Source organism: Vicugna pacos, chromosome 13, assembly GCF_048564905.1.
Source record: "Vicugna pacos chromosome 13, VicPac4, whole genome shotgun sequence".
NCBI classification, from domain to species: domain Eukaryota; kingdom Metazoa; phylum Chordata; class Mammalia; order Artiodactyla; family Camelidae; genus Vicugna; species Vicugna pacos.
This window is the reverse complement of record NC_132999.1, coordinates 63,813,087-63,838,567: the sequence shown is the minus strand read 5'-3', so window position 1 is coordinate 63,838,567 and position 25,481 is coordinate 63,813,087. Positions and strand designations below refer to the sequence as shown.

The 25,481-nt window shown below is 56.2% G+C and overlaps 1 protein-coding gene across 5 annotated transcripts in view; it reads left to right on the top strand.

The window, feature by feature from the left end:
• The window catches only part of KCNAB2 (potassium voltage-gated channel subfamily A regulatory beta subunit 2), an 84,128-nt gene that overhangs the window by 42,861 nt on the left and 15,786 nt on the right, over positions 1–25,481 (top strand). For 3 of the 5 annotated variants that reach the window (XM_015238405.3, XM_006196602.4, XM_015238398.3), the window contains 3 exons: positions 15,671–15,714; positions 16,485–16,522; positions 23,349–23,428. In XM_015238405.3, coding sequence (XP_015093891.1) covers positions 15,671–15,714; positions 16,485–16,522; positions 23,349–23,428 — 162 coding nt within the window. Of the gene's footprint in view, positions 1–15,670; positions 15,715–16,484; positions 16,523–17,047; positions 17,110–17,132; positions 18,347–23,348; positions 23,429–25,481 lie in introns of those variants that run through there. The other 2 variants (XM_072975533.1, XM_072975532.1) reach the window with 2 other exon arrangements.

Genomic DNA, 25,481 nt, shown 5'->3' with positions numbered 1-25,481 from the left:
GACGAGGCTCTGCCTTTTTTCTTTTCTTTTCTAGTCACTGAGACTTTTCATTAATCCAGCAAATGCTTAACTAAGGGTCTACTTGGCTTCCGGCAGTCAGCATGCCAGATGTCACAAGAACAGGACTGACAGGGTCCCCACCCTCTAAGACGTTACATCCTGGTGGGGGGTGCCAGAGAAAAGGCAAGTAAACGCCTAAGCAAGTAAGGGAGGCAAGGGGCAGCTGAGACCCCCAGCCTCTGGGAGGAGGACCTCTTGAAGACGCGGGGAAGAGCCTTCCAGTCCAAGGGGGCAGAGGCACGTTCGAGGGGAGGAGAGAAGGCCCAGGGGCTGGGCCAGAGTGCCGCAGCAAGAGCAGCAGGGAAGAGGCGTGGGGCCGGAGCCTGTCCCCCCCTGGGAAGACCCCAGCCCCTGCCCCTGGTGTGAATACCATTAGTGATGGAGGGTGCACTGGGGCAAATCGTGTCCCCCTAGATTCCAAGCCCACCCAGAGCCCTAGATGTGACGCTGTTTGGAAACAGGGCCTGTGCAGATGCGGTCAGTTAAGATGCTCTCCTCCTGAGGTAGGTGGGCCCTGGATCCAGTGACTGGTGTCCTGAGAAGAAGGCCGGTGAAGTCACCCAGGGAAGAGGCCTTGTGACGGTGGGGGCAGAGCTGGAGTGACGTGGCCACTAGCCAAGGAAGTGCAGTCACGTGAAGCTGGCAGAGGCCAGGATGGAGCCTCCCCTGCGCACTTCCAGGGGGCCCAACCCTGCAGACACCCGGATCTCAGACTCCTGGCCTTGGGAGCTGTGAGAGGGTCAGATTCTGTTGCTTGAAGCCCCCCAGTTTATGGAACTTCGCTACGGCAGCCCCAGGACACTGACAGAGCCGGGGGACGGGGTCCTGGGATGAGTCTCAGGAAAGGTGTGTGCGGCATCCAACACTCGCTGGACTAACTGTGGGGCCAAGACACCCTGGGAAAACTCGCTTCCCAGAGAGCAGTGTAGACCAGGAAGCCACTGCAGCCGTGAGCGTTGGGCGGGCCGGAGATTGTCACAGCCGCACAGCCCTTGTCTCATCTCGCTGCACCCAGGGGCCTTGGGCTGAGTGGGAACGGGGCCTCCGGGGCCACCAGCACCTGTCAGTACAGACCCCAGACAAACGCTGTTTCTCAGTTACTGCTCCCGGCAGCAGCCTGGCCAGCGCTCATTTAAACCTGGTCTTAAAGATTAATGTAAAAAAGATAATGTCTCCAGATAAGTGCTGCTCGGCGGCGCAGGGCAACAGCCGCGCCACCAGCCCGGACGCTTTATCAGCTGAAGGGAGCCTGCAGCTGGGGGGAAGCGCTTTCTTGTCACCTTCTTCCATTTTTTTTTAAACTATCCTCAACTCTTGCTATTTTAAAAAATTGCACTGAATTTTTAAATCTGCACAGTGCCTGTGTGAGCTCCCCGTCCCCACGTCCACCTGGCTGTAGTGATGGAGGGTCCTGAGATGTGGCCTGAGACGGGGCGGCAGCTGTGGCCACAGGCCGTCCGGAAGCCCACACAGTGCCAGCCGGACACCAGACCTCGCTGGGTTGTGCTCCTCCTCTGCTGCCCACAGCACCAGGAATGAACCCAAACCCCCACCAGGCCTCGCTGCCTCTGATTTCAGCTTGTACCCCCTCCCTCTCACTCAGGGTACCCCTTCCTCCTTTCCTCCCTTCCGTATCTCAGACAAGCTCATGGCGTCCTCAGGGTCCTCGCACATTCTGCTCCCTCTGCCTGGAGGGGGCGTCCTCCGGATTTTCCCACGGCTGCTGCCTCCCGTCACCACATCTTTGCCCTCAGAGATGCCTCCCCACCACCCAGTTTAATAAATGCCCCGCGAGTCATTCTCAAGCCCACTGTTCTGCCCCCTGTCCTCACACCCCGCCCCGTCTCTCTTACGTTATTTTTGCCGGTCTGCACCCCACTGAGAGCAGGGCCTTTGTCCGTTCCCAGCGCCTGGAACGTTCCGAGCCTTTCTAAGTACTGGGTGGGTGACGCCGCGTGCTCTCGGTCTTAACCCACTTCCCGGAATGTTCCCCTGTAAGCGTGTCTCCTTCCTGCTGCTTCCTTGGCCGCAGGACTGGACGTTGTGTCTGAGCCTCCCCAGTGCAGCCCAGACACGGAGGGTGGGGAGCCCTGGGCAGCGACCCTTGGTGGCAAGTGTTTGATTTGTGGTCAAGTTCGTCGATCGGACGATCCAGTTGCTCATTTATCACAGGAAGTCACTTCCAGCTGGGCCAGTTAGGGAGGACTTCCTGGAAGAGCTGGGAACCCAGGGGTGTCTGCAGGGACGGGTGGAAAGGCGGGCTCTGCAGCAGGCGGAGGGGCAGGAGGAAGAGCAGAGTCCAGAGAGGGACAGCGGGTGGAGCAGTCCAGGCGGCCCAGCAGGGGGCAGGTCCCCCTCGAGGCAGGTCCTGTATCAGGGTCCTGGGGCTGCCCTAACACAGCACACAAACATGGCTCGAAACAACAGCTGTTTATTCTCTGACGGTCTGGAGCCGAGAAGTCCAAAAGCTAGAGGTGGGCAGGGCCACGCTCCCTCTGAAGGCCCTGGGGAAAGAGCCTTCCCTGGCTTTCTTTGCTTGTAGACGCGTCCCTTCACCTCTGCCTCCGTCCGCCCATGACTGTTTTCGCTCTGTGTGTATCTGTCGGGCTCCAAATCTCCCCCTCCTTAAAAATACACCAGTCATTGGATTTAGGGCTCACCCTGATTAGTACAACCTCATCTTAACGTGACCACATCTACAAAGACCCTATTTTCAACTAGGGTCGCATTCACAGGTACCAAGAGTTAGGACTTGAACATGTACTTTTGGGGGGCACATTTCGCCCCACAACAGTTGCCATGGGCTGACTCAACTCCTGAGCCTGCAGGGACATCCCTGAGTGTCCTGCGAGGAATCCTGGCTCCCTCCTGGCACCCATGTGAACTTGGACAAGTCACGTGGCCTCCTCACATCTCCGTGTGCCCATCTGGAAAGCAAAGGCATTAGTCACTTCCTCACAGAATTGTTCCGAGGACTAAATAAGACGGGAGCGGAACTGAAAGCTCCAAGCTTGCCTCCTGGCAGGAGAAGACGACTGGTGTTGGAGTCTCCTGGGTGCAAACAGTTGCACTTGGAGAGACCGCACATGCTCTGTGTGGAAGCAAGCAGACGTGAAGGAAGGCTAGGGAAGAAGGAGGGAGGGGATAAGACGGGCCAGTCACTCTGGAAGAGCTGCCACGCCACGGTTAGGGGTGGGAGGAAGCCAGCCGGCAGGCGTGAGGTCCCTAGTGGGTTTCCGTGGAGGGCTGGGCGAGGACCGTGGGGTCAGCTGCCCATGGCCTGCATCGGTGCTGGGACTGCTTCTGCTGCAGCGGCCACTTTGCTGGGACCCGGCAGTGGTCCCGGGCCAGGAGGCAGCCATCTATCCCTCTGCAGGTCCCGGCTCTCCCACCCCTGCCTTTATAGGGACACTGCAGCCCCTCCCTCCCCTGTGTCGGGAATAAGAGGAGCTACAGCGATCCTAACAAGACCGCAGGTGAATCGCTTTGTAACCAACGCGCGACACGGCTCAGTGTTTCAGAGCCAGCCTGCCCACGGGAATCAGGGGCATACCTGCCAGCAATGCCGATCTCCAGGCCCCTGCCCAGAGACTTGGGGAGTCTGCCCCCAGGAGGTTCCTTTTACGGGCAAGGACGGGAGCCCTAGCTGACTGGCTGTCTGTGGTCCACCTGGAAAGGCAGGGTCAGCCCAGCTCAGTCCCCCAGGACTGTCCAGCGTCCTCGCCCCTAAAGTTGACGGTCCGAGAGCAGGAGCTCCATGTGGGAGGGGCAGCCCCCCAACTCCGCCACCTCCACTGTAAAATGAGGGCGGATCCAGCATTAGCCTTCCTTCCTTGACCTCTCTGTGCCTCGGTTTCCCCAAGTGTGAGCGGGAGCTTCGCAGGGTCCACCTGGAGGTCGTGGTGGGGACTCAGCTGCTGGCCAGGCGCTCGGCAAGGTGGCCGAGACCCAGCGAAGGGCTGTGTGAGTGTTCGCTGTGGCCACATTGTTATGATGCCTCAAATGCGGATGAGAGGTACACGTGAGAAGGTGTAAGAAGCACTTAGCGCTGGGTGCAATCGCTGGGTACTCCGCAGCAACTAAGAAACAGGAGGGGCCAATTCATGGCTGACTCCCCTTCTTCCCTTTTAGGGTGGGGCAAGTAGCACTGCGTGTGAGCTCCCGAAGGAAGCACAGCCAGAGCATCGGCCCTCGAGGGGTCTTAGTCTCTTACCTACCAGATGACACCTCCTCCAGGAAGACCACCAGTCTGCCACCTTTTGCTCTTAGAAACCTCAGGGGCCAAGGACCTCCCATCCCACTGCTCCATCAGGGTGGCCCCCCAACCCTTTAGCAGCTGCCCCCCCACCTTGGGCAGGAAGTCACCGTTAGGTACAAACCATGCTCCATTTCAGCACTGTTGGGGCAGACTTACTGATACATGGGAGGCACCAGGGCCTCCACAGGGCACAGCCGAGGCTCTTTCTCACTCTTGAGTTGCTGCTGCAGTCTGTGCTTTTATTTCTTTCTTTAACTGGGGGGTAGTGGTAATTAGGTTTATGAATTTATTTTTAATACAAGTACTAGGGAATTGAACCCAGGACCTTGTGCACGCTAGGCAACCACTCTACCACTAAGCTGTACTCTCCCTGCTCAGTCTGTGCTTTTTAAAGCCAACCTTAAAACTTCCGCTCTAGGTCTTGAGGCCTCCTCGGGCCTTGTTCTGTGCAGGGAAGGTGTCTGACTCCTCCTGCTGTGAGCCTGTCACCATCTTGGGGGAAGGATGTGGTTGGGCCTTGGCTTTCCTGTCTCCCCACCCGCCCCAAGACAGATGGGGTGTGGATCCCAGGTGCCAAGCTGGAAGCTTCTGTCCCGGAAGCTCTCCTTAGTGGCATTCTGTGGACACAGCAGGGCCTTCACTGGGGTGGCTGCCCCTCTGATGAATCACAGCAGGAACCAGCCACTTTGTTTAAACAGCAGCAGTTACTGGAGAGGCAGAAAAAGAGCCCAAAATCTGTTGTGGATCGAAATCAAACACCCATCCTCAATGCTTATGCCCAAAACCCATTTCACGTCCACCATCACGTGTCTGGGGTTCACCCTCTTCTCCACTGAAATGCGTTTGAAAGGAGAGACACCTCAGGGGGAGGGTATAGCTCGGTGGTTGAGTATACACTTAGCATGCACAAGGTCCTGGGTTCAATCCCCAATACCTCCATTTAAAAAAAAAAAACAAATAAATCTAATTTCTCCCCCCAAAAAAAATTTTAAAAAAAAGGAGAGATATTTTTGGAGTGACATTAAATTGTGGCAAGTTCAGGTCAAGGTCATAAGCTTTTAGCTTTCCACGCCACTCTTGTCTAATTCTTGCGACTTTCAAAGACTGTTAGATGAATTTGACCCCTGTTTGGGGCAAGTGGGAAGTCACACTCTGGCCAGCCTTTGAAAACTCACCTGCCCAACTTCTCCACTGGGCAGTTCTCTGCTGGGTCCAGCACATGTTTGGCCTGGATTCCCCGGGCCAGTCCTGAGGTCAAGTGTTCTTCCCCATCATCCCTAAGACACGTGAAATGGAATGGAGCAGGGCTGGGACTCTACCACCGGACCCTGCACAGGAGTCCTGCGAGAGTGAAGGTTCAACCGATGCCGAAGCCTGGGATGGGGGCTTCCTGCTGAGGGAACCAGCAGTGGTTCTCCGCCCCCTGGTATCACTGGGGAGGGCGAGGCCGGCGGCACTTTGGAGGAAGGAGAGGTTACAGATGCTGCTTTATACTGTATGTCCTATCTGAGCAGATGTCAGAGGGTGACAAGGAGCTCAAAGGCAGAGAAACGGGAAGGGCATTCCCACAGGAAACAGTAAGAGTAAAGGTCCAGAGGCTTTTGAGGTAGTTGACCTTTTGGCGGGGAGGGGTGACAGTTTTATTGAGATATAAATCACATATCATACACCCATTTAATGCATATAACTTAATGGTTTTAGTATATATATTGTTGTGCAAAAATCACAAATTTTAGAGCATTTTCATCACCCCAAAAGAAATCCTATACCCACATTAGCAATCACTCCTCGATTCCCCACTCCCCTCAGCCCCTGGCAACCACTAATCTACTGTCCGTCTCTATGAATTTGACCATCCTGAATATTTCATATGAATGGAGTCATACAATATGTGGCCTTTTGTGGCAGGTTTTTTTCTTCACATGATGTTTTCAAGGATCATCCATGTTGTAGCATGTATCAGTACTCCATGGCTTTGTAAGGCTGAGGGACCTTCTGTTGTATGGATAGACCACATTTTGTTTATCCAATCAGTTGATGGACGTTTGGATTCCACCCACTCTTTGGCTGTTGTGAATCACGCTGCTGTGGACATTTGTGTTCAAGTGTTTGTGTGGGCATTTGTTTTCAGTTCTCTGGGCACATACCTAGGAGTGGAATTGCTGGGTTGGTGGGTAAGGCAGGTGACATTTTACACACTCTGGTGACTAAGTCTTTGTGGATCTCACTTAACTCAGTGCTGTTTGAAGCACACCACCTGAGAACAACCCCTGAAGAATAGTAAGATGCCAGCCCTTTGGGGATACGACAGTTTGCCAGAGCACAGAGGAATGCATAAGGGAGAATGAAGTAGGGGGTGTCCACATACTGTAGGCCAATGCATAGCACCACTCAGATCTCTTGATGAAAATACAGCTTCCCAGCCCCAGCCCCAGAGCTGCTGATTCAGGAGGTATGGTTGGGGCCCAGGACTCTGCAGCAGCAGCAGACTCCTTTAGCATCCTGGCCAGGTGTTGTACATCCCTGCCCTGGATTATGAGCTGCGTGAGCCTGGGGAGGAGCCAAAGGCACAGTCATTGCCACACGCAGCTTCTTGGGCAGGCCTGTGGGCTTCCTGTGAGCCCGGGCCCACTGTCTTTGAGTGCGGGGTCCAGCTGGTGGAGGGGTGCAGGCTGCCTTTCCTCCTTCCCATCCCTCCCCCAACTCATGGAGCTTGGGGAGGGCCCCAGCCTGCCCTGAGCTCAGGAACCCAGGCCAGCTGGGCTTGAGGCTCACATGGGCAGGTGAAAGAGGAAGGCAGGGCTGACCTGTGGGTCCTGACGGGCCCCCACTGGCCTCCATAGATGGTGTCTGTGACCTGCCGGGGCCACCTTGGCAAAGGCACCAACTCTGCCCTCTCAGACCCTCTGTCCTCAGGTCCCAGTCCTACCCTCGGGGGGTGGTTCCTGCTGCCAAGTCAGGCTTGTGCCCATGGAGGGGACATCAGGGGTGCCCTTACAGGTTGGGGTAGGGGAGAACCTCACACAGCAGTCTATCCTGACTCCACTGCTGCAAAGCCAGTCCTTTCTGCCGGGGACCACAGGAGTACACACCACTTGTCAGTTCTTCCCAAGAACCAGACCCCAGTGTGAGTGCTTTGCAGTTGTGATCTGACCAGGCCTCTGAGACCTGCATTGGACCCAAGAACACTGAAGCTTGGAGAGGGGGTCACTTGCCAGAGGCTGCCCAGCTCAGGAGCAGGGAGGCTGGTACCAGAACAAGGTTTTATTCTTAATTTCTGTGTCCAAAAGGCAGAGCCAGAGCTGAGAGCAAGTTCAGCTTCCATCCTCTGTGAACATCTCTTGATGGATTCTTTTCTGGGTCCTGTCAGAGCACAGGGTGGACAGCCAGCAGGCATAGAAGGTTCCTGCAGGGCCAAGTAGGGAGGGACAGAGTAGTCTTCACGCCAGCCACCTCAGTCTGTCAGTGGAGGCCCAGAGAGGGCAGGACACCTGCCTGTGATCACACAGCGAATTAACAGTAAAGCCTGAGCTAGACCCTGACCGCCTACCTCCCATCCAGCCCTCTTTCTCAGCCCCTCCTTCAGGGCAGGAAGGGACCCAAAAGGCAGCTTTGGCCAGGGTTCTCCCTGCAGGATGACAGTGGCACGCTCAGGGTCAGAGGGCAAAGCCAGCCCCTCCAGCCACAGGGACATCTCTCTGGGTTTCAGGAAACCTCATGAGCTTTGTTCCAGGAGGAGAGCTCTGGTGTCGGCTTCATCCAGATCCCATGAGTGCTGGAAAGGAGAGGGGGGGTAAAGCGGGGACAGGGGGCAGGGTCTTCATTCGTTTGTTCATTCATTCATTCATTCATTCACCCCAGAGTATTTATTGAGTGTCTGCTGTGAGCTAAATACTGTGCAGAGTGCGGGAGCTTCAGGTCTCTGGTCCCTTGACCTGTGGGCTCCTTTCTCAGGTCACCTGTGTCATTATCATCTGGACAGAGCGGTCCTTTCTCGTCTGAATTTCTGGTGGTTTGGCTTCTCCTGGTGCCAAGCCCCGGTGGAACCGCGAGGGGACAGAGCTGGCGGGGGCCCGCTGCCTGCACACTCAGCAGTCCTCCCGGCTGCAGAGCCAGCCCGTCCCCATCCTGGCTGAGCGGCTGTCAGCCTGGAGCACCGGTGCAGGCCCCCCAGGGATCGGCCAGGGCGGGCGGCTGGTGCATCCGCTTCATTAATAATGAGTCGCCAGCTGCCTCTTGCACCTCCCGAGCCTCTCACCAGTGCCCTCGTTGACTTGGTGGGAGTCCCAGCAGCCACAGTGTGCAGAGCCAGGAGGTGGACGCTGGGCTCCCTCCGAGAGGCTCAGGGAGGCCTGGAGAAGCAGCTGCTCCCTGACCCCCCAGGCTGCCACCCTGATGGGAGGCGCACTCCCTCTGCCTCCTCCCGCTGCCAGAGGACCACAGTGCCGTTCATTGGTCGCGAGTTACTGGCAGCCCAGCCCTGCCGGACACAGACACGGCTGGGCTGGGGGCTTGGGCGTGCAGAGCCAGCCCAGGGTGGGGCAGAGGAAGGACCCACAGAGACAGAGACGAGAAAGATGTGAGAAGGGAGAGGAAACGGCAGCCCCAGCACCACCCCTGGATTTCTGAGTTCTGTCTGATGAGCTCTTTTCTTGCACGTTTCTGGAAATTTGACTCCATCCCTTGGAGACAGCACAGGCTCTTTCTACGTTGGTGCCTTCGGAAATCTTCACCCCTGAAGCACTGCCTGGCGCTGCTTCACCTTCTGGGAGAAAGTCTTGTCCCTGCGGAGAAGGGCCTCCAATGACCCGGGGGCCCGGCAGGAGGCGGGGCGCGGCCCGGAGCTGAGAGCCGGCGGCATGCAGGTGTCCTTCGTGTGCTCGGAGCACGGCCTCAAGGCCCGGGGCCCGGAGGAGCGGCTGGGCCGGCCGGCGTCCAGCAGCCCCAGCCTGGGCACCCGCGGCCGCTTCCGCGCAGTCGCCATGGTGGCCCGGAGCCTGGGACAGATGTCGGTGCAGAGCCTCCCGAGCACGGGCGACGCCAGCGTGAAGCAGCCAGGGATGAAGTATAGGTAGGCGGCGCGAGGCGGCTGTGCGGGGCGCGGGCTGCCCTCCCCACCGTGTCCGGGAGAGCTTGGCAGACCGGGTGAGGAATAAAATCGGGGCTCCGGGTCAGGCCCCCGTTTCCTCCCAACCGCAGGGGCACGATGCCTTTTCTCTCCTACGCATTTGTTTCCTTTCCTTTGGTGGAGGCAGTGGTAACTATGGCAGAACCCCCCCCACCATCAGACACCGTGTGATGCCCTCTCTTCCTGGGGCTCCGAGGCACTGGCCATAGGCCCCCTGCCCTCCCCCTGGGCACACAGGCCCCAGAAGCTGCCCGCAGGTGTTCTGATGTCTTTGCACCCAAGCCACCGTAACAAACGTCAGTTTGATAGTCAAGGTACTGGGTGATCCTGTGATGGAGAATTAATCTTCCCTCCCTGACCTGAGCCCAGCCTCAGGCCTGGGTTCCTCTGCAGGCGAGACTAACTCCCCACAGGGCACAGGGCAGCGTCTGGAGACCTTCCTGCTGATGGCTCAGTCCAGGCTGTGGTGTGTCCCTCTGCTTGGGCTCAGTTCTCCACCTGCTCTGGGCGCTCTCGCCACGACTTGTATGTAGAGAGAGGGCAAAGCGCCAGTATCGGGGGCCTGGGGCCTCCCTGCTGTTCCCTGCACGCCCCCTTAGCCCGCCCAGGGCCTTGCTCAGATGCCTGGTGGGTGCACCAGGGCAGAAAAGGAAGCTGGCTTCATACAAAAAGGTCCCTGGGGCAGGGCTGTGGTCGCTGGCCGGAGGCCTGGCCTTTCTTACTCGTGAGTTTCTCCGTACCTGGTGCCTTAAATGCCTCGTGAATGACGTCCTTGGGGGAAGGGAAGTGAGTTCTTACAACAAACCAGAGCATAAGCTGGAAAAGCGAAGTTCGGTCCCTGGTTCCCAGCTCTGCTGTCAGTGGCTCAAGTCACACGGGCCACCAGTCTCAGAAAAAAACACAGAAGAGTCTGGTTGTATTTGAGGAGAATGTCTGGGTTTCTAGCTGGTGTTGGTGCCAATTTAAGAAGTATTGAGAGAATAGGTCCTAATAACCAAGCTGTGTAGCTTAAACCTCCCCAAAACCAGTGCCCGGAGGTTGGACGTCACATGAAGGAACCGTGTCATAAGTCCCAGGCCGCCTTGAGTCAAATTCTGGAATAACTCAGTCCTTCTGCATCTCCGCCCACATCCCTCCCTTCGCCAGGTCCCTGAGGGAACATCTCACGTTCTTTTCTGGACCTCTGGGGTACGAGGCTCTTGGTCCCATCCTCTGAGTCCAGGGAGGGCAGTCCAGAACAGAATTCTCGATTCTAGAAGCTCTAGTGGTTTATGTCTTTTGTTAAGTGGAAATCAAAAGGTAAGAGTCACTAGAATATATTTTTTAGTTTAGATTAATGTGTCCTGCTGGGACTTTTAAGTTGATCCTAGGATCATCAAAGGAGTTAATACAAGTGAGACCATTACTAAAAATACAAAGCACTATGTGAATGTGAAATGTGGCTATGAACATGACTTTCCTCCTAAGGTCCTAGGATCCGTTGAGGATTAGATGTCAGAGAGCCCGAGTGCTTAAGATTACTGCCTGCATCTGTGTGTGTGCATCTGGTGTCCACAGGCACGTGCATGTGTGTGTGTGTGTGGCACACGCTGGAGGCAGGGAAGGCAAGACAGGCAGTGAAGACAGGTGCTCGCTGGGCTAGAGGATTTGCAGTCTGAGGATGTGGGTTCAGATCTCAGCCCCAGCCCTTCCGAACTGAGGGACCCCCACCTGTCCTTACACATGGCAGGGCCCGGAGAGGTTTTCTTGGCCCAGTGGAGAGGAAGGTGGGTTCATACCCCTGTAGGATACGTAGTCTCTTGGTGGCCAGAATCCGAACCACTGGACACCCTTGCTGAGCACAAGGAACCTGCCTACGAGCACCTGTCTCATGAGGTGACTCTATAATGACTGTCCTAGGGCCACAAACCAGGGTGCATGCAGGCAGGGGCTACAGGGACCTGATCCAGACCCACTCCCGACCCTAACCGCTTCCTTGAGAAGCTGGCTTGTCACAGTGGCACTAAAGGTGTGTGGCCAGCACCAGGATGTACATTCTTGCCAGAGGGCCCAAGAGGCACTCAGTGAGGGGAAGGGCGGACGCCAAGCCCTGTGAGTAAGGAGAGGGGCCAGCATTCGGTCCTGAGGGTCTGGCCCCAGGCCTGGGCTCCTCACCCGCAAGTTACACCAACAAGCACCCCCGGGGACCTTGCGGCTGCAGCTCTAATCTGATGGGAGAGACCTGGAGGCCCCAGCCCGTCCTTAGGGAGCCTGGAGTCTGGGGGCGGGGCAGGCCTGTGAACAGGTAATCACCCCGCAGGGTGGCAGCTGACCCAAAAACACCCTGGCTCCCCGGTTCGTCAAACCAGCTCATCGAGGCCACGTTGCTGTCCATCACCTGATCAGACTTCTGTTCTCTGCCCAGATGGCTGAAGTTGAAGGCCCTGAGCGGCTGTTTTTAGAGGCTCTGTCGTCACCGGGAGTCTGCAGCACAGCGTTTAGAGGGGCGGAGTGTCCCGTGGCTGCCTGATGGGCGTCTGTGTTTTCTCCCCGCACAGGCTGAATCCTTGAGCCCTCATTAGCCATTTGTCCAGACCACAGGAAGGACATGAGGCAAATTAATGAAGACTAACATTATTTGGGTTTAGAGATTAAGCCAACGATTTTATCAGGAGGTCAAGTTTTAATTAGGGAAGAAAAAACTATAGGAAACGACTTTCGAGTGTTGAAAGTTTCGAGTGGCAGCGTGTCACCAGCCCCGTCTACACAAGGCTGTAATCTGTTGAGCTCCCTCCACCCCCACCGAGCTGCTGTTTTTATAAAGCTTCCAGCCCAGAGGTACCCTGTCCCTTCTCGCTCCTTCTCCCGAGGCCTGGCAGCGGATGGCAGAACTAATACCATCATGTTAACAGGGGAACAGCTTGAGCGGGGTAATTGCGGCGGTGCCCTAGTTTTGTTCAGTTATTCCTATGGGCGGTGGGTGGAGCTGCAGCTCAACCCCGGGTCGTCTGGGGGGCGAGGGGTGTCGCTTCTCTTGGGCCACAGACTCAGGTGGGCTCAGCCCCGGTCCTGGGTCCTCACCTGTCTGACACTATAGCCGCTCATCCCCTGAGCACGTTCAGGCACTTGGTTTTACACCGATGAAGGCAAGTTGCAAGAGGACATACCTAAACCTTGGCCATCGACAGAGCCTGGCCGGGACACTGCTCCCCACCGTCACTCGGGAGGGGTGGTTTTGCAGAGGCAGGAGCCCGGCCCCCCTTCCCGCACTTCTGGCACCTGGATTTATCTAGACCAGGTGCCCAGGTCTTCAGACGCCTCAATGTCGCAAACAAGGGTCTGAAGCTTTTCATGTCTGTGCCCGTTTGCAGGGAAGGGGTTTCTTCAAGGGGTCTGTGACCCCAGATGGGTAAGACCACTGATTAGAGCCTTCAGCCCTTTCTGCTCCGTTACCAGACCGCCTATAAGCAATGTTCTAATCTCTCACCAGAGGCGCTTTCTAGCCAGTGTGAGAACGTCACCTAAATTGCTAGGAAGACCCGGCCGGATGCGGGGGCTGTAGGTGGTGCCCTTACGCTTTTGTTTCTTTCATTCCTTTTTGTTGTTGTCGTTTTTTGGCTTTTGGGGGGAAGTCATTAGGTTTATTTATTTACTTATTTATTTTAATGGAGGAACTGGGGATTGAACCCAGGACCCTGTGCCTGCTAAACAGGCCCTCTACCACTGAGCTGTACCCTCCACCCCTCTTCAATTCCTTTTTAATTCCAATTTCTTTATATACAACAAAACACAAGTTTACTTTCTACTTAGCAAGCAACAGCAATCCAAGCATGATTGAAACTATGTAAGAAAACTTTTATTGTGTCCTTTAAGACCTCTGTTGCATCATTGATTTTCTGTCTGGAAGATCGGCCCACTGATGTTAGTGGGGTGTCAAAGTCTCCAACTATTATTGTGTTCCCATCCGTTTCTCCCTTTATGTCTGTTAGGATTTGATTAAGAAACCTTTTAAAGACTGTTTTTGACTAAGCCCTTGAATTTAGTACATATTATATTTTAAATCTTTCATAGGAAATCTGAGGTTAAATCAAGAATAGTCTAAGCATTATTCCCAGCTTTTTTTTTCTTTTTGAGATATAGTTAACACGTAACGTTGTATTAAGTGTAAGGTACAGCAGAACGATTTGATACATTCACCTGCTGTGAAATGATCACCACAATAAGTTTAGTTAATATCTATCACCTTACACAGTTGCAAATTGTGCCTCTCTCTGACAATCACAAACCCAAGTTGCTCTGGGTTGTAATATGCAGGCAATGCCGAGGACACCGATAGATTATTTCACTGATTTTAGTGGGAAATGAACAAGGGGAAACTTCAATTCCTTTTCTAACCCGGTAACATTTAAAATCTATTTGATTTGTCCTTTGTCGTTTCTCATATAAGGAAAAAGGCTGCCGTCCCTTGTTCTGTGCTGTCTCTCTTGGAAATGAGACTCATGCAGAGGCAGTGTTCTCTGACCCTCTGTCCAGGCACAGGTGTCATCTCAGTTCATCCTCACGGCAGCCCCATGAGAGAGGCAGCATCACGAGCCCATTCTGCAGATGAGCACACCAAGGCATGCGCGGTTACATGACACGTCCAGGGGCAGGCGTACGGCCAGGAAGGTCGAACCAGGATTTGAACTCCAGCTTCAGAACCTCTGCTGTAGCCACTCCCCTCCCCGAAACAGAAGCCAGCTGCTATTATGTCCTCACTGAGGGAAAACTCCCAACGTACCCTGTAGGAGCAGTGGGTTGGCAGCTGGGCTGGGTTTAATGGGAAATTTGACAAGAAAGCCAGGCCGTTTAGGACTGCCTTAAATTTGGTGACAAACTGTTATCAAACTGCTTACAAGTTTATTATACCCACCCGCCACCAACAACCATCTGTGATGTGAGCGGGGCCAGGGGTCTTGTTGGGGGTGAGTGGACTCATGTCAGAGGGCGGCAGGTCAGGCTCAGCCCCACACCTGCTTCCCAGGGGAGCCAGGTGAGTGAGGAAAACAGGACACAGCATCCACTGAAGTTAGAAGTGGGGTAGCCCCAGGGAAACACCAGGGGGCCTCGGGGTAGGAGGCTGGGGCTCACCCACTGCGTCTCCCCCTGCCCCCACTCTCTGGCTCCCCACTGCCCCGGAGAGCGTCGCACCCCGGGCTGGGCCCAGGACCCGGGTGCAGGCAGCAGGACCTCCCAGGGAAGTGCGCTCCTACCCTGCAACCCGTCGACGCCCCCATGGTGGGGCGTGCCCCCCTGGTGGGGGCGTGTTCTCGGGGCTGACTGTCTGCGTGGACTCCCAGCTCCTCTGGCCCCGGGCAGGCCCAGTGTGCTCGTCTATAAAGTGGGCCTATCAGGAAAGGGGAGGTGCTGCCCCACAGAGCTGTCAGGGGGTCGGTGACAGGGCCCTTAAGGACAGGCCTCAGCCAGTCTGTGCAGGATGGATGGGCATCCCAGTCCTCAGCCAGGCGTCACCGCCCGCCTTGACCCCTAAGGACATTAATGACAGTCCGCAGCTCATTCACGTGGACCCCGGGACGTGCCCCATCTGGCGGGCGCCTCGGCAGGCCTGCGGCGGAGCCCCGGGCAGCCTGTGCAGCTGCGTCCGCTGGCCCCGAGCAGGAAGTGTGCTGCCAGAGTGTCTGTCTCTTGCCCTCCTGCCCTCTCCTGGCTGGGAGTCAGGCCTGCTGCGGGCACAGGGCCCTCGGCGGAGCTCTCCTCTCCCCTCATCCTGCTGCAGAGGCCGAGGGCTGCGGGGCCCAGGCGACGTGGAACTAATTTCTCCTCCACTCCTCGGAGAGAGGGAGTGAAAATACACAGAACCGCCAACGTGACGCTCTGAAGAAGCAGAAAGAGAAGCTGTTTACACAAGGATGCCTGTGGCGGGTACCCCACGGCCTGAGTCAGTCTCGCGTCAACCCATGAAACAAGACAGGGCCCATTCCATGTTTTCTCTCCAAGGTGGCTCTCGGGGGCCCTGCCATGGTCACAGCACGGCCTGTCCCACCAGGATGGCCATGCCCCGGTCTGTAGAGGGGGAGAATTGACCCTTTACGCCCAGGGTGGGCAATCAGCAGGCCTCTCTTCAAAGGACCCCTTGCTGCCAGAGCCCCAAAAAGAGGCTGGGATGTGGGGTTCGGAGGGCTGGGCAGTGGGAACGGTGGGGCCTGCCCTGGCTGCTGAGAACTCACACCATGTTTGTTTTCTAGGAACCTGGGCAAGTCAGGCCTGCGGGTCTCCTGCCTGGGGCTCGGTGAGTGTGGCGGCCTCTGGTTCCAGCAGCACCCAAGGAAGCAGGGGCAGTGGGAAGGCTGAAGGGGCCACCCCTGGGGGTGCAGGGAGGGAGCTGCACCCGGAGCCGGGACTGGGGGACTCAGTTGCCGTGGTTACCAGGAGGCAGTGGGGGAGGGTCCTAGGAAAGGGAGGGAGACAGAGATGCAGCCTTAGTTGGGGTGGGGAGTACCGGGGCCTCTGCACACTCAGCCCCCTGTCCAGCACCCAAAGATCAGGGAAGCACCTGCCCCCATGTTCCCACACCTTGTTTCCTTATGTGGAGGAGTCCCTTGTGAAGGGCAGTCGGATTTTGCCTTTTTTCTCCTTTTGCCAGATACGTGCTCTGTTCCCCGAACAAGCTGTCCCTCCAGTCCACGTGTGCATGTGCGCGCACACACACGTACCCCTCCCAGCAAGCGCGAGGACATGGCTGTCAGACCTGCGCATCTTCAGGGAGATGGCCCTGGTCCCGCTGCCAGCGGCGTGTCCCTGGAATAGGCACTGTGTCAGCTTGAGCCCCAGCAAACATTTCAAAGCCTTGCAGTCAGCTGCCCGCTCCAGGCACTTACTGTTCCCTTGGTTTGGTGGCCTCAAGAAAGGGAGACTTGCCCTGAAGGCCAGGTGTCCACATGTGCCAAGCACACGCTCACACGGAGCAGGCTCCCTGCAGCCTGAGGTCCAAGCACCCCTGGAGGAGAACCGGGCTCCCCGGGGCGGTTCTCTGACTTGAACCTGTGTGTCTCCTTCCAGGGACATGGGTGACCTTTGGAGGCCAGATCACCGACGAGGTAAGATGGGGCTCCCTTGTTCCCCAGGCCCTAGGGAGGGCTGCCCACGCCCAGGCATGTGCTAAAGTTCAGGAAATGCACCAGGTGGTCTGCACTCCCGGCAGGCGCCCTGGCTCCCCTCCTTCTGTGTCTCCAGGGCCCCGGCCCCGCGGGACACGAGAAAGGGTGCGCCTCGGCAGCGATGCCAACACCTCGCAGCTGGGTGCCTGGGGGCTTCAACAAGTCCCTTAAAGTCCCAGAAACTCCGGTCCCTCAGCTGCATAGTAACGTCTGGTCCAGTTAGCCAGGAAGATTCAGGGAGTGCACCTCTCCCAGATCATAAAGCTCGATGCAGTTCCTTGCCGCTCCTAGAGGGGACACCCACGTGAAATTGAAACTTCAGTAAATGTCTGTTGAGGTCGTTCAGGACACAGGTTCTGCGGTTCTGCTGCGCGCGGAAGACGGAGTAGACGGACGTTCGCCGGGCTCCTAACTGCGCATGCCCGGAGCCATGGTTACTCGGGAGCCGCGTCTGGGGTTTCTGTCTTCACGACCGGGATGCGGCCCAGCCGGCTTCTGTCCCGGAGGGGACAGTGACTCCCAGGCTGGTGCGCGCGTTGGGGCAGGGAGTGAATATCTTGGAAGTCAGGACAGTGGCGTTTGCTCAGAGAGCTCGGAACACCTGCACAAGAAGCGGTCTTCAGGGCTGCTTCCCATTGGAAAGGTTGCGTTTAAAAATTAGTGCGCGAGTTCACGTGAGACCTCGTGGCTGTGACTGCCCACTTACTTCTCGAAGGGAAAGCTTTGCTCCCATCAAAATCTAGATGCATTTTATTTGTATTCTTGTTCCTTCTTCTTTTCAGCAGCTGTTATAGAGCTGTTTGCCTGGCTTTGAGGTTCTGGGTCTGGGCTGTCTCCGTTTAAAGTCGGAATTTTTAAGGTGCAGGGAACTGTTGCACCTTCAGCCACCAGATTGGTTCCAAGCACCTAGAAGGTTGGAGCCCAGAAGCCCACATGGTTTAGCCCCAAATAAGTCGTGTCTGACTCGCCTGTTTCCCTTTCAATGTGGAAGAATTCTGTGGAGGAAGTGACATCATTTTGAAATGGCACTGTGTGTGATGTCCTTGTGGAAAAGATAGAGAAGTGGCCGGAAGGTAACCATCCAATTAGGTGACTTTTTCACCAGCAGATCCATCGCACCCAAAGAGTATTGATTAATGATCCCGTGGCAGCCGAGGTTGGCTCTAGCCTCTGCCGTGTCTCCATCAGGGACCTGGTGACTTGTGTGAAGATATTAGAAGTCATTTCCAGATGACACAAAGCTGGGAGGACAGCGGATACAACAGATGACAGATTCTAAAAGGTGCTGGCAGGCGAAAATGATCGAGTGAAGGAGCAAGCAGAATTTTCCTATTAAATCCTACAGTTAGTGTCCCCAAAATCAATACATCAGTCTGAGGGGCCCACCTTGCCACAGTTCAGAGGAAAAATGCCTGGATTTTCTCCCACAGCGGGCTGCCTGCTGGGTTTGAGCCAGCGGGGTTGGCGCCCCAAGGTCTAACCTGGACCACAGAGGAACACGTGTGCTGCCCAAACCCAGAGCAGCCACAGGCCCAGCGGGTGCCCCAGATGGGGGGCCCCACCTGGAACACCATGTTCCTTGCTAAGTTCACGTCCAACGGAAGGCATTGGGCATGCGAAGGAACCCAGAATAAGAGTCCAGTTTTTAGAGTTGCCTCCTGGGTGCAGGACACCGTGCCCAGTTGCCGAGGAGACACAGAATCAGGAAACTGGTGGATTTACCGTGGCAAAGGGGCGTCCCATGGCAGGACTCTGAGAATGCCAGTAAGTGATGGCCTGGGGGCCAAATCCGGTCCCCAGCCTGTTTTGTTTTTCTTTCTTTCTTTCTTCTTAAACAAGTGAAACATAAAATTTGCCATTTTAACCATTTTTCTCGTGGTCAAAATCAGCATAACATAAAGTTTGCCATGTTAACCGTTTGCACATGGACAGTTCAATGGCATTAAGTGCGTTCCCTTTACCTTAACTTGGCTGGGCAACCATCACCGCTGTCTAGTTCCAGAATTTTTCATCACCTTAGACTAAAACTCTGTACCCATTAAACAATAGCCCCCTAGGCCCTGGCAACCTCTAATCTACTCTCTGCCTCTATGAATTCTGCAGCCCATGTTTGTCAATAAAGCTTTATTGGCAGGCAGCCACGCCAGTTCGTCTGCATAGTGTCAGAGGCTGCTTTCCGGAGACCATCTGGCCTGCAAAGCCTGAAATATTCACTCTCTGGCCTTTTACAGAAAAGGCCCGCCCTCCCGTGGAGTCGCAGCAGTGTCTGTGAGCATCGGTGGGGCTGTCGTCGCAAGAGGGAGTCTTCTGTGGGCTGGGCCAGGACACAGGTAGCAGACCGTGTGCGGAAACCTCAGACCACGTGGCCAAGGATCGGGGCTGCCCTGGTCAGAGTCAAGTTTCCAGACTGCAGTTCAGAGCCCTTTCTGTGACCTCACACAGCTGCTCAGGTAGAAAGCGCCCCCTCAGGGCATGTGTTCCTTCCCGACAGCATGGGCGATAAAAATTTAGTAACAGTGGCTGAGAACTTCACATTCATTATGGCTCTCCATCTATCAACCCAGGGAGAGAGGTATTATTATTACCCCATTCCAAGGAAGCGGAGCCTCGAGACCCCAGCTGGACTCCAGCCTCCAACCCCGCGGCCACCCCTGAGCTCTGGGGACCCCTGCTGGGGCAGGGTGGATTGATTCTCTGTCCCCCAGGTGAGGGTTACAGGGAGGGGGCCCGCACGTCTTCCGAGGTTCCTTCTGCCTCCAGTTTCTGGAGTTCTGACACTGGAAATAACTAAAAAGTCACCAAACAGAGGCTCCATTACACAAAGTGGGGGATGCACCCACAGAGCACAAGCCTTTGGAAGTCATGTTTTGATGACCGACACGGGGACAGGACCGTGATGCAGGAGCACGGGGTAAACAGCAGACGCAGCCGTCTCTGCGTCAGGGTTGCCGTGCTGTAGGGAAGAAGCATATATTCACGGAGAAAAACCTAGAAGAGGAATTACACCAAAATCATAGCAGTTCAAAAGTCAGACAGCACAGCCCTGAATATTCTGATTCCCTCACTATCTCTCTGTCCACGGCCATCCAAGCTCTGTCCGGGGTGTGATTAGGGCCCTGCTCACTTTTTTCTCTCTCCTTTCTGCTCCTGGTGAGGGAGCACCTGCCAAGTGCCGAGTCCCTGCCCTCGGGCTGCTCCCTCCGAAGAGGGGGACATCCTAAGCACGTCCCATCCCCCAGGGTTATACGCACAAAGGAGACTGCGTTCCGCTCCTGTGGCTGCTCTACCCAGTGACCACCGCCTGCATGGATCAGAACAACAGAAATGTACTCCCTCACTGTTCCCGAGGCCAGAAGTCCCAAGTCAGAGTCACTGAGCTGATGTGAAGGTGTCAGCCGGGTCACGCTCCCCAGGCAGGCTCTAGGGGAGGGTCCTTCCTGCCTCTTCCAGCTTCAGGTGGCTGCCTGGCGTCCTGGGCTTGTGGCCACACTGCCCCAGCCTCTGAGTCTGTGCTCACGTCCCCGTTTCCTCTCCTGTGTCAGACCTCCCACTGCCTCCGTGGCATTTAGGGCCCTCTGAGATCATCCAGGCTCATCTCCCTTAATTCAGTCACAGCTGCAAAGCCCCCTTTTCTAGCTAAGATAATATTCACAGGCTCCGGGACCTGGTATCTCTCGGGAGCCATCATTTGGTCCAGCACAGAGAACAGGAAAGCAGATAAAGAAGGGCTGAGGTCCTGGCTCCTGGTTTACAGAGGACAATCAGGGAAGGCGAAAGTGAGGGAGTGACCTAGAGAAAGAGCATTCCAGCTCAAGGGGACAGCCGAGTGCCCACCTGTGAGGCCATGTGGGTAAGTGGCCAGAGATGGGCCCAGAGATGAGGGAGCAGATCTGGCAGGAACTCTGGCTTTGACCATTCATGGCCTGGAAGCCACGGGAGGACTTTAGCAAAGAGCAAAGTTGCCCTGACTCAGCTCTTGGAAGGCTCAGTGTGGCTGCTGCACTGAGGATGACTAGTGGGGGACGGATGGGTGGAGCGCGTCTCAAACGTAATGTGTGTGTGAATCCCCTGGAGATCTGCGTAAAATGCGGATTCTGACGTGGCAGGTCCACGGCGGGGCTAGGACTCCACGCTTTTGAGGCTGATGCTCTGACCTTTGGTCCACACTCTTCCTAGTGGGGGTGCGGGCAGAGGGGGGCATGGACAGAGGCAGAGGGAGTCGGGGGGCTGCTCCAAACACTCGGCTGAGGGATGCTCCAGTTTGGAGCAGATGGGTGCCGTTGGAGGTAGGCAGGAGCGGTCAGATTATGGATCCGTTTCCAAGGGGGGAGCCGATAGGATTGGCTGAAGTTTTCGATGCTGGATGGAGAGGAAGCTAAGTGGAGGACACCCAAGTGTTTGACCTGAGCACAGGGTGGGCAAGACCGCAGGTGCAGCAGGTGGGGCAGGCTGCCCTCCTGGCACACACCACCCCTGCTGCCTGCAATGCCCCCTCCTCCACCCACCCTCCTCCTGCCTGCCTGACAAACTCCTAGCCACCCTTCAAAACCTGGTCCCGTAAATTCTGACACAAGCTGCAACACAGATGAAGCTTGAGGTCATCATGCTGGGTGAAATAAGTAAGCCAGTCACAGAAGGACAAGGACTGTCATTCCACTCATGTGAGTTCTTAGAGGAGTCAGAATCATGGAGGCTGAAAGTAGACGGTGGGCGCCAGGGGCTGGGGTGGGGGTGGGACTGAGTGTTTAATGGAGGCCGAGTTTCTGTTTGGGAAGATGAAAAAGTTCTGGAGATGGACGGTGGTGATGGTTGCACAACAGTGCAGCTCTACTCAATGCCATTGACACGCACACTTAAAAAGGTTAAAATGGTAAATTTTATGTTACATCTATTTTATTGCAATTTTATAATTTTTTAAATAAAAAAAAATTTTAAAGAAGGAACATAAGAAGATCTCCATGAACTGACATGGGCTGATTTCCAGGGTATATAATAAGCGAAAAAGCCAAGCGCAGAAGAACAGCTAGAGCGTGCTGGCCTCCACGTGCGCACGACGGGGTGAGAAGACGTGCGTGTCGGGAACGGGAAGGTGAAAGTCCTGGCCCTGAGCCTCAGAACCTCCCAGGCGGCAGCACGCACACCTAGCCATCCGTGTAAACTTCAGGGCCCAGCACACAGTGCCTTTCCAGGCAGAGCTGGTGGGACCCATCCTGGAAAAATCAGAATGAAGACAAGGGTAACCAGGAAGGAGCCTTGAGGTGCTGAGAGATGCGTGGAGGACGAGGAGGACGAGGAGGAGGAGGAGGGCTCCCGGGAGGTGCTTGGACACACTGGAGACCTCATTACACTTGAGCCACCCAAAGGAGAAGAACCATCCAGCCCTGCCAATGGATCCAGAAATGTCCTCCACCAGTGGCCTCACCAGCCATGAGCTCTCCAACCTGGATGACAGCAGCTGACTGGTGGGGGTAGCTTTGGCCATCTTAAGTGTCTGAAATCTTTGGGGTTCATTGCCAACATTTGAAAATCAGATCCCCGCCGCCACCACCACCACCAATATCCTGGATTTCTGGCTTCTTTTGAAAAAATAAAGGGTTTGGGTCGCACACAGCCACCTTCCCCTCGGCAGTGATTGAGCCCCCTCCACCCAACTGACCCCCACCAGGCCCCAGCCTGCCTCTCCGTACCTGCCTGGCCGGGGGGGGGGCATCTGAGTTTGGTGTAGGGAGAAGCTCCCAGAAGCCGTGCCTGGCAGACTTTCCCTGCTTCGGTGTTTGAGGGTTTGGTGTTATCCGCCCCTCCCTGGGCTGGCAGGGGAGGGAGGCTTGGTGCTCTGAGCTGAGCTTCAAGAAGTGGCCGGCAGGGGCGTCTGCATCTGTAACTCCCAGGACACCCGCACTGCCAGAGCACAGCAGAGCCCAGGGGCTCCTTCTCCAGGCATCTGGGGCGGGGGAGGGCTGTCAGTTGCAGGCGGCCTTCCTCAGACCCTCGTCCCAGCTGCCAGCCGCTGTGCCTCAGCAGTGCCCTCCTGCAGGGCGCTGGCACCTCGGAGTGGGGTGCTAGCTGGGGACGGCAGCTTCTCCATCTGCAAACAATGATTACGTCACTGTCACGCGGCTGCTGGGGAGTGTTCGGCAGGACTCGGCGTCCCAGGCACATTCCAGCTGTGGTTTTTAAAAAGTACTTCTTCTGCCAGGATCTGTCGCGCTCCTGCTGCGGGCTGTGTGTCTCCCAGGGCGGCCCTAACAGCCCCCTAGACTGAGTGGCCTGAAGCAGCAGGCGCTTATTCTTCCACAGTGCGGGGGCCGGGCCTGCAGCGTCCAGGTGTCCGCAGGGCCGCGCTGCCTCCGGGGCTCTGAGGGAGGCCGGTTCCAGCCCTGTCCCCCAGCTGCTGGTTGCTGGCAGGCCTCGGACTGTAGGCTCTTTACCCCAGTCTCCGCCTCCACCTTCACACGGCCTCTTCCCTGTGTGTCTGCGTGTGTTCTCATGAGGACACCGCACATCCTGGATTCAGGGTATGGTCTCGTCTTAGCCAGTCACAGCTGCAAAAGCCCCGCTGCCAGATAAGGTCCCGTTCTGAGGTTCTGGGTGGACGTGAAGTTGAGGGACGTGATCAGACCCAGTTCCGGTGCTAAGCCCCGCGGTGACCCAACAGGTGGGATCCCTGCTCACAAGAATGTCACGGTCCAGGAGCTGTTTCTCTGTTCACAGGCTGTCTGCGCGGGTAGGACGCCCGCCTTGAGCAGCCCAGCTTTTCTCGTTTCAGATGGCCGAGCAGCTAATGACCTTGGCCTACGACAATGGCATCAACCTCTTCGACACTGCCGAGGTCTACGCGGCGGGCAAGTACGTGCCTTTTCTCGGTGGGGGGAGCATTCCAGGCACAGTGTCCCCGAGTCCCAAGAACGCTCCCACCTCCCACTCCGCCCGGTTTTCTAAACTCAAAACAGCTTGAGGAGGCGTTGTTTTCACGGGGCCAGAATCACAGAGCACTTGGACACTGGTCACTTGCTAAACTCCGAATGTCCGAGCAGCGAGATGACCACAGTCCCTCTGGCGCCAGAGATGCTGGCTGGGCAAGAGCTGTGATGAGGCCGTGGCCCGGCTCGCCTGCCGCGCCTGTGACCCGCAGCCAGCCCCGCACACCTGCCGTTCTCACGTGTTAATGGTGCAATTAGGGCTGCAGGGAACGCAGGGCAGCTCGGCGCTGGGGAGAACGGGGTCTGGCGAGCCAAGCTGAGCGCTGCAGGAAGGCCTTCCCGTCTTGGCAGTGAACCTTCCTACTCAATTATGTAAAAGCCCTCTTCAGCCAAGGCTGCTGGCTTCAGTTTTAAAGACTGACTGTAATCAAATCATCCACTCTCCTGCGTCAGTTTTCCAAAGTCAGCCTTTGTTTGTGAAATCATTTGTTGGCTCTCTGGCGGTCCTCAGTCCAGCCCCCTCCTGCCTGGGGCAAGCCAAGTTCCCATCAGCCGGGCTCCTCAGCCCCGCCTGCTGTGCGTTGTGGCTGGGGGGCCAGCACCTGCCTGGCCGACTCTGGGTCATTACCTGCAGCCCAAAGTGGGGCCCGGAGCACCGAGACTCTCGCCCCCCAGCTGGGTCTTCGCTCCAGTCTTGGCCCAGGGTCTGAGGCTATGACAGCCCCAAGGGCTTCCCATGGGACCCCCAAATCTCCTCCAGCCCCATCAGCAGCCACAGCCCCATCCCCAGCCCTCCAAACTGGCAGCCACTTTCCTTCAGAGTAAAATGCTTCCCAGCATATGAGCTAAGCCAACAGGTCAGAGGTGGAAAAGCCCAAGGCAGACGCCAAGCCCCGAGGCGTCCCCCGTCCCAAGTGCCCCAGTCTGTTGCCTGGCCCCGCGCCTGTGTTGGTTTTGCTGCCCTCGGGAGCGTGCAGCTCCGTGCAGCCCCCTCCAGCTCCAGATGGCCCAGCTCCTGTGTGCAGGCCCTGTCACGGCAGCCTGTGTCACTGTCTTCACTGTGTCACTGTGTTCACGTCCCCTGCTTAATCAGCCCCCCAGGGCTGGCATGCCAGGGTCGGCACACTGAGTCCCTCTTGCTAACCAGAGTGCCAAGTGCATATCTTACTGAGGTCCCCTGCTTCTCACGCTGATGCTAATTTGGGCACTTTCCAGAGAGCTGCAGGATTTCTGTGCCCCCACCCCCACCCCAGACAGATGCCAGCCTTACCAAACACACAGTCATGAGAATTTCTACCAAAAGCAACAGGCTTTGTTGAAGTCATGGTCGACAGCTCCTGTAACCCTGGGACCACTGCCTGCTTCCCTCCCTCCTTCCCTGATCTTTTGCCCCCCAAAACGACGGACCCAGAAATAAGGGGAAGAGGCCCAGGGCTGAGTGAGTTTCTGTGCATCTTGACCCTAAATGAAGAGCATTCAGAATGTATGCTAAACAGCTTGCAAATGAGAGCCCATTATTTCTGAGTGGATGACTCAGGCGCTGTTACAATTGCAGTGTAGCGCTGGGTAGGGATCGTTCTCCGTCTGTTGTTTTTGCTCAGAAACATTTTGCTACAAGCAGAAAGTTCTGAAAAGTTAATCTGGTGCTGCAGCACCAAGCGAGGCTGGAAGAGTCCACGCATGACCCCAGCTGGCCCGAGTTTGGTGCCGGGCCCAGAGTGACGCCAAGCAGAACAGACAGCGGTCAGCATGGCATCTGTCTGCCTGTTGTTCAAAAGCAAGATATAAGAGGGACACACACCCGCACACACAGTACACACACACACACACATACCCTGCTGGAAATTCAGCCCTGAGCACATGTTGATTGTCTCTGACCACAAAGGATGCGCTTGATGGATAATTTACCTTTTAAAAAGCAAACTCATCTGAAAACACCCATGTAACGACACTAAGCACTCTCCCCAGTGAGCTTCCAG